Genomic DNA, 8932 nt, shown 5'->3' with positions numbered 1-8932 from the left:
AAATTTTATTCTAAAATAGAAGGCTTCCAAAAAGAAAAGATCAGAAGTTGAAATAACTCAAAAATCTACGCTGAATTTGGTAGAGAGGATATTTTTTTCTTTGCAACACTCTGTATTAAATCTTTGGAGTGTGGTTCTTCTCCGGATGCAGAATGTTTTGTGAAACAACTTTTGATTGAATAGGACGTTACACCTCTTTGAAGCTACATTGATAACTATTACCGAAATTTCCTATTTGCTTAATTTGTTTGTATACATGTACAGAATCTCGACTAGAGGAGGCAGTTGAGGAACCTCTACCCCTCAGAATGAAAGATCTTCCCGCATTCAAGACATCTAACATGGATGCACTATATCAGGCCATTGAAGGGATGATCCGAGAAACAAAAGCTTCATCAGGCCTGATAATTAATTCATTTCTTGAGATTGCTTAGCTTGGGGTTTGGCAAACAGCAGTCATCCTTTCTTGTGGGTAGTCGGGCTCGGGTTGATTTGTGGCTGAGAATGGCTCGAAGCGTTACCTAGTGAGTTCTTGGAGACAGTGGATAGAAGGGGACACATTGTTAAATTTGCCCCTCTGAAACAAGTGTTGAAACATCCTTCTGTTGGAGCATTTTGGACACACAGCGGATGGAATTCAACATTGGAGAGAATCTGTGAAGGGGTACCAATGATTTGTATGCCATGTTTCGGTGATCAAATGGTGAACGCAAGGTATGTTAGCCATGTTTGGAAATAGGGGTGCAATTAGAGGATATCTTGGAAAGGAAAAAACATTGAGAATGCAATTAGAACGCTGATGGCGAAGGAAGAACTGAACCCAATTAAAGAATGGATGTTACAGCTGAAGGAGAAGGCAAATTCATGTCTAAGCTCAGGCGGCTCTTCTTTTGAGTCCTTGAGGAGCCTTACTAGTTACAACTTACATCTCATTATTTTGATCATGTTTATCTTCTGTTTATGGACACTCATTTCATATTTATGTCTGGATCTATTAATTAATTTGACAATAAATAAGTTCTTAGCAATTACTGCTTGCTCATTTTGATTCTCCTGAATATTTAGATACCATGGTTATACTTTCTACACTCTTAGACCTTACTTGAAGCTGAATGTTAATAACTCTTCTAATACTCCAAATATCTAATAGCTTGCAACGGCTTTAGTTGGGGTTCCATTTATAGATGCTGTGCTTGGTTTAAACAAGAAATGACATAAATTGAATTTCTAAGAAGTTGCAGCTTTTTAAGTTTCAGAATTCAGATTAAACTCAAAATTAATTGATATTACTATCCCAGAGAGTGAAGTGAATTGGGCTAAAAGCGAAAGAATAATCTAGTCTTTGTTTACTAAACTGATCAGCTTGGTCTGGAACTGGATAGGAAGATATAAAAAGATAAATCAGAGATTATGGAGATGCAATTAGAGATGGATCCAATATTTAAATTTTATCGCTTCAACTTTTATACCTTTTAGTGTATACTCCGTGTCAAAACCTATGGTTAATGCATACTTGTCATCGTTTTTGTGTTATCATTTTGATCTTATTTTTCTTAAATCATTGATCCTCTCCATCCATAAAAGCTTGGTTTATTTATTGCTGCAGAGCTACTTGTAAATGACTGCAGTTCTAAAAGTGAAGCTACATTTGTTGGTAGAGTTATTCAGAATGGGCAGAATAAATCTGCAATCTCTAGGCTACAATTTAGTCCCAGCTAACAAACACTAACAAGATTAAGTTTCAAGCTGAATCAGGTTTGTTTCAGTGGCGGAGTCATCGATCTTATGTCCTGTATAAGACGGTTCAGATTAATGTATGACGACCCACCTTCATTGACAGCTCTTTTTGCCAAACTTGCCATGTGCTCCATTCGTTGCGAGAATTCACCTTTTCTCTTCTCCATCAAATCTCTAATTGATTTTGCAATAATGTCTCTGTCACATGTATCTTTTATTTCCAATCCCATCTTCCAAACCTCTCCAACGAATCTACTGTTCACTTGCTGATCAGCAAATCTTGGCCAGCAAATCATAGGCACTCCTTCAACTATACTCTCCAATGTGGAATTCCACCCAGAGTGAGTCAAGAAACCCCCAATTGCTGTATGTGCCAACACCTTTTCTTGTGGAACCCAATCAGTCATGTAGCCCCTTGCCTTTGTACCCTGCTCCAGCTCCGCAGGAATCTCATCTTTTCTCTCTTGTCCTATTATCAAGTCTGGCTTCATCACCCATAAGAACTTTTGTTCACTATTCACCATACCGTACCAAAACTCTAACAACTCCTCCCTTGTCAACCCTGCAATGCTTCCAAAACTGACATATATCACAGATTTTGGTGGCTGCGTATCAAGCCAACTCATGCAACTTTCATCTTCTTGCCACAAACTGTTTGAAGAGGTAGATTTTGGAAGTCTAGTCTTTAGATGGGCATGAACTGCTCCAATTGTGTAAACATTTGGACACACTGTTCGAATTTGAGAAAGTATGGGCCCTTCAAGGTCTTCAAATGTGTTAAGTATGAGTCCCCGCGCTCGAGGGGTTTGTTGCGTCTCAAACATGAGTATCCTCATATCCGGGCTAGTTAAGTCTCTCGACCGACAAAAGCTTGGAAGGTCTCGCCCCCTCAGGAAATCTTCCATGCCTTTTACCTTCGTCAATGTGAAGTCCATTGCATTTTCTGCGAGTCATGTATAACCAACCACGTTAGTTCAGAAGCAAAATACCAGTTTTAAAAAAAAATAAATAAATTAGTATATGTATATATATAAATGGTAAAGAAAATAGACCTTGGGTCATGAGGTGAGAAATTCGTGTAAGGCCATAAAAGGAGGAAAATAATCTCATCCAAGTCGAGATGGATCTAACACCTCCACACACCCAAGATTGGATATGTGGAGTGCAGATAATATAACATGAGAGTTTAATACCAAGTAAATTAAGAATTGAGATGAGTTTTTAACTGTCATATTATGTAACGAAATAAACTTTTGAGTGTAATTTGATCCAAAACTTAGTTCATGACGTGAGAATTGACCAATATCCATAAGAAAAAACGGAAAATAATCTCATTCTGCATAGACGGGGGACACTGTCCCCTTCCCCGGAATTCTACTGCATGAACAATATATATAATACGGAAAATCAACCTTGGATAATCTAAGAATTGGATTAGTTTAACTCTGATACTACTATAAAGAAATCATTAAACAAGGGCTTATCTTTCCACTCACTATCAAGACAGTTATAACCATATCTCTATTTTTCTCCCCCTTTAATTTCCGGCTTACCTTTGAGGGGAAGTTCTCCAGCTTGAATAAGCTCAGGGATGCAAAAGTAGGACCAGAAGGAACAGGCACTGATGGTGCGGAAATAGATAATAGGCAAGTTGATTTCCTCGGCTGCATCATCCGCCATGCTTAAGATTCCGTCGGCTATGATACATGTCACGGGAGAATTGACAATGAATTCTTTAAGAAATGGTTTGGCAATTACACTTAGAGAATGGTACAGCATCGATATTCCATCACGAGTATTCACGTTATCCATAGAAATCCCATGGGGAAGTGCTTGCAACTGGAATCCGCTACCAAATCTGGACAACACATCTGTGTTTTTTAGGAGGCGTTCATGTGTGTCGACGGTGACAAGAAAGGTGATATGAAAGTTGGAAAGAGAAAGAAGCTGAGCCAGTTTAAGCATGGAGTTCACATGGCCTTGAGCAGGAAAAGGGAAGATGGCAACATGAGGTGCCAAAGCCAATGGATCCATTACAAACAGATCTTAGCTGGTGGAGTAGTGGTGTGTTTTCCTACAACATCTTACACCAGAACTAGAAGGGAAGCAACAAAAAACATGCTAGTACTCTCTACCTCCCTTAATAGGCAGGCCAACTTTTGTTTTATTTTTCAACTACCACCTGAACCAATTAAATTATGGGGAAAGGACATGGGCGGATCATTTAAAAAAAAATGGCTCATAATTTGCAAATATGGATAATTGTAGTCAGTCGGTTCAATTTATTTCCCTCTTTTAGCCATCGGTTCAGTCGGTCACATGCAGTTTCTATACTCAATTGATACACTTTTATACTATATTGATACACATTTATACTACATTGATACACTTTTTAAAAGAAAAAGAGGGGATCCTATACCTAATTGATACTCTTTTATACCATATTGATACACTTTTATAACAAGATAGAAGGAAAATCTATGCATTCATATGCAGTATTTATTTATCCAATCGATACTCTTTTATACTAGATTGATACACTTTTATACCACATTGATACAGAATGTGCAAGCATATACAATAGCTATTTTCTATTAACCACTCAGTTAAGACAAATAACAATTTTAAAAAAATTGAAACAAGGAGTATATTTTTACTTTGTAGTTTGATATCAACAAATCTTCTTTTATTACACTTTTCTACCGTATAACCTACCTAAAAATCCTTACTTTGCTTCGAAATTCTCTATTTGATTTTGAAATTTTTGTTGAAAATGATGGGAAAATCGAGTCCATCCAATTAGCAAGCAAGAAAGCGGTGAAAGACGATCCTTTATCTGTTTATGAATTTATTGAGGATGATTTATTATTTATGGGTGAAAAACTATATGAATCTAATTGAATACAAATTCTTAGAGAATTATACAAAAGTTTGTGGCATTAAAAAAGTAAAATAAGTATCAGAAAAGGTAATGAAATGGAGAATTAGGAGTTTAAATGAAAAGGAAAGAAAGAAAAGTAAAGTTATATTTTGATTTTAAAGTATTTCTAATAATATATAGTTAAATATATAAAAATAGCTATTTATCGAATTTTTTATTTTAGAAGCTATTTTTATAAAATTATTTTAATTTTAAATATTATTTTTATCCTTTCCTCTTAAATTATTGCACTAGGACAAGTTAGCTTTGCCCATCCTTTTAAGGATATTTATGATCCTAACTTTTCATGTATCAGACATACGCCAATAAGAAAGATATTTTCCCGAAGTGCCCAATTTCATTTTTGTTTGTTGTTTTAGGACGCCGCCGCAGTACCTAGATTAGAAAAGAACTAGAGGCACGACTAATCTATCTATTATTAATAAGATTGAATAAAATCTTTTCACTAAGTGACATCCTATAAGTTAGTCATTTGATATATTAAAAAAAAAGTAGTTAGAATATTTTATATTTATTATTTTAAAACTAAAAAAAATTCAATGTCAACAAATTAACAAATAAAACTTCTGAATTTTATTTTAAATTCATATTAAATGTTCAATTCAAATTAGGGATTCATAAAAATTAAAAAGTTAGTTTTCAATTAGTAGTCTTCTAACCAGACTAACCCACGGTTATTTATGCATATCCTCTTCTAACCAACGGTTGTTAATGCATATTCAAGTAAAAACACATTAAAGGAAAAGAAAATAATTGAAAATTTTAAATTTTAAATTTGATAACTTCACAATTAACCGTAAAAAGAATTCAGTTTAGTGGAAGTATTCCGCAAATTTCAGATAATAGTGCTCTGATTGTCCAAAGTGAAAGCAAATCTCCATCTACATGAAGAAATCAAAAGAAAATTTTCATCTCCATGTAGAAATCAACAAGCCATATAAGTTAAACTTATAGTCCATTTTCAGATCTTTTTTTATTTTCATTGTCAATTTTATCCAGTAAGATCCCATGTCCCTTCATTGTTTTTTGTTTATTTATATATTATACTTGAATTTTGTGCTTCTACTCAAAATTACTATTACAGTTTTATATATAACTAGTATATTACCCGCATGATGTGCGAAATTTTTATAAAATTAAATAAATTATATTTAGTTGCACGATTTTTCCTTCCAAAAAGTTGATCTTTAATTATTTTTTGCATTTAAAATGAGTTGATCAGGGCATAACTTCTTGGATATATGAGGTGAAAATATAAACTAATGCCCAAAGAAAAGTATGTGTGCTAAATTGTGAGTAAGGTCATGCCTTCTATGCAAACGGAAAATTTATTGCTACCTCCGAGTCTGATAATCTAGTCTTCTAGACATTTTTATCTTTTCAAATTTTTTTCTCTCTGATCTTTCATCCAAGGATATGATGCACAAACAATCTCTTTCTCATATTCAACTTCAAAGGCATGACATAAATAGCAGATAGTCAATTTTCTTGCAGCCAATAACTATGAATCATTGCGGAGAGAATGTTACACTAACTGCCAATATAGGTATCTTAATAGTATATTGGCTAATCCATTGAATGTGTCCATTTGCATTCTACATAAGTAGTTGACTTGCATCTTCTTGTTAGCTACTTATCTTTATGCGTAAGGTTAAGCGGCAATGAGAAGTGCTTTTGCATCTTATGTTAGAGTAAGGTGGGTGCTTGTTGGGTTCAAAATAGAGAGGGCGTCATGCGAAAGCTTAAAATTTGCAAACTAATATGATGATAATTCATATGACACGAAACTAAACTAAAAAAGCATAATATTATTGATATGGTTTGGCCAATCAACCTACATATTAAAAACTAAATCAAAAAGCTTAAAATCTATTGGGAGAAATCTCTCACTAAACAAAACTCTTAAATGACCACATTGTGGATGTTATTGTATTCTGGTATGAGAAGAGGGTCTTCTATTTATAGAGTTTCAAAATCTTTCCTCCAAAAAAGATGTTTGACAAATATGAAAAAGTTTTATATTTTCCTTTCAAGAAAAGTAAAAGTATTTATGGTTACTTTTATTTTCCTTCAAAGAAAAAGTAAAAACTTAATTTTGGTAAGAAAATCAGGACAAAAACCCTGACAAATCTTCCCTTTTGGCTTGATTTTCTGCAAAATATTCTTGATCCTCCTTTTTTTTGTGCATGATCTTCGTTTTTCACATATTACTGCTGTTTGACATGCTTTAAAAATGGAGTTTTTGGGTTAAAAGTATATGAGCCCTTTATAAGGTTAAAAGTAAGCTTTATTTTTAAATATATGACAACAAGATTGTTGAAAGTATGACTGAAATATCAACTCCACATGTAGTTGGACAAAGATCTTCATTATCATCCGATTGATTGCAAATTGAAATCGCTTTGAACCTTTTTAACCTCGTATTACCTCACCACTGTACCATTGAACCATTGAATCATAGGCTTTAATACTACTTGTTGGGTTCGAAATCGAGAGGGCGTCATGCAGAAGCTTAAGGTTTGCAAACTAATATGATGATAATTCAGATGACACAAAACTAAACTAAAAAAACAAATATTATTGATATGGTTTGGCCAATCGACCTACATATTAAAAACTAAATCAAAAAGCTTAAAATTTATTGGGAGAAATTTCTCCCTTAACAAAATTCTTAAATGATTACATTGTGAATGTTATTGTGTTCTGATATGAGAAGAGGGTCTTTTATTTATAAAGTTCCAAAATCTTTCCTCCAATAAAGAGATTTGTCAAAGATGAAAAAGTTTTACATTTTCTTTTCAGGAAAAGTAAAAGTATCTATGGTTACTTCTATTTTCCTTCAAAGAAGAAGTAAAACCTTAATTTTGATAAGAAAATCAGGGCAAAAACCCTAACAGTGGTAACCCCACGATATTTAATTATTCTCTACATTAACATCAATGTTGTTGCATCTGTTGAAGGTGATTGCACTGTCCTAGTGACATGCAACATACTTTGATCTAGTGGACTCGATAAAATTAAAGATCAGTACAAAATAATTTTTACATTAGTGCCTTTTATGATCATTTATTTATAATTTTTTTTTTAAAAAAAAACATGTCATTTCATAAATAGGCAAAAATATTACCATTTATTTAATATTCCTAATGGGGTCTTTTTTTTAATTTAACATTTTTACAGTCATTCTATCTTTGGGCACTTTGTTATTGCCTCTGGATGTTGACTTAATGGTAAGTCAACGTAGTTTCTTCATTGATGATACTTATTTTTAAAGGGTGTATGATTCATGATTTGGGAAGTATTCAAAAATGCGCTTCTTAATTAGTTAGAGATAACCCTAGACCTTTACAAATTAGTGTGTTATATCTCATCTGCTAATTTATCATTAAGTAGCAAGCTTAGTGGCAAATTTTAATAATAACGAAAAATAACAAAATGAAGTAACTATGCTTTGAAAGAAAGTAAAAATTTACAATCAACTTAGAGTATCACAATTCAATATTAAACTTAGCAAAAATGCATCACCTATATCCTCCAACGACCTCACCAGACTTAAGAGAATATTTAGTAAATACATCGTCGCTTTTTATAGTGTAGATTTTATATTTACATCTTTCTTCAATAAATTTTATTAAAAATTAACATTCGCAATGATATTTGTAACTTTTGTTGATTCATTAATGACAATTCTTCAATCATTATGCAATCTTATATACGTCGGGACTCTATATCTTTATAAGAACATACAACACAAACTTGACAATGATTGTGGATAAACTCTAAAGGAAGGAACCTATGTAAAGCAATATTGCTCAGTGTCTTACTTTCGAAGGGATTTCTAAAAAAAAATAGTATTCCTATCTTCACAAAGAATGTGTAGTGCAAAAATATTTTAATTGCTAAAATGATTCCGCAGAAGAAACAATACAACAACCATGAAAAGAAATCGACTATAATATATGATAGTCGGATATGTAAATTAGAATCCAATGAATACTTTGGATAACTCAAGAAACACTACATTGAAATTCAATGAACTTTTCATTAATAGATCTAATTTGTAAAACATAGTCATACGAATAAAGCAAACGGTAACAACTAATATAAGTTGGAAAGAAGAGAGAATAAAGGTCTAATACTTCAGAAAGAAAACACAACAAACATAAATAAAGTTGTTTTATAGGTAGTAGTATACTCTTGTACATAAGCTAATAAAAGGGTGTTAGTACTTTTAGTAGAAAACTACCCTTAAAA

At 32.9% G+C, this 8932-nt stretch overlaps 1 protein-coding gene and 1 pseudogene across 1 annotated transcript; one reads left to right on the top strand and one right to left on the bottom strand.

Moving 5' to 3' along the window:
• Positions 1-215: 215 nt before the first annotated feature.
• LOC124891959 lies at positions 216-1048 on the top strand (annotated as a pseudogene).
• Positions 1049-1574: 526 nt separating this feature from the next.
• LOC107848346 (7-deoxyloganetic acid glucosyltransferase) lies at positions 1575-3935 on the bottom strand. Its single transcript, XM_016693097.2, has 2 exons — positions 3291-3935; positions 1575-2680 (listed from the first exon to the last, which is right to left on the bottom strand). Exons 1-2 carry the CDS (start codon positions 3769-3771, stop codon positions 1752-1754), a joined length of 1410 nt encoding a protein of 469 aa, XP_016548583.2. The 5' UTR covers positions 3772-3935; the 3' UTR covers positions 1575-1751.
• Between the last annotated feature and the right edge of the window lie 4997 nt (positions 3936-8932).

This window comes from Capsicum annuum, unplaced genomic scaffold (genome assembly GCF_002878395.1).
Source record: "Capsicum annuum cultivar UCD-10X-F1 unplaced genomic scaffold, UCD10Xv1.1 ctg4268, whole genome shotgun sequence".
Lineage (NCBI taxonomy): Eukaryota > Viridiplantae > Streptophyta > Magnoliopsida > Solanales > Solanaceae > Capsicum > Capsicum annuum.
The sequence above is the reverse complement of the archived record's forward strand: the minus strand, read 5'-3'. Positions and strand labels throughout refer to the sequence as shown.

Bases quoted from the DNA above. Each gene is read 5' to 3' on its own strand.
- LOC107848346 (XM_016693097.2), bottom strand. From the start codon at position 3,771: ATGGATCCATTGGCTTTGGCACCTCATGTTGCCATCTTCCCTTTTCCT. The intron at 2,681-3,290 runs GTAAGCCGGAAA...CATGACTCGCAG, and splicing joins TGGAGAACTTCCCCTCAAAG to AAAATGCAATGGACTTCACA.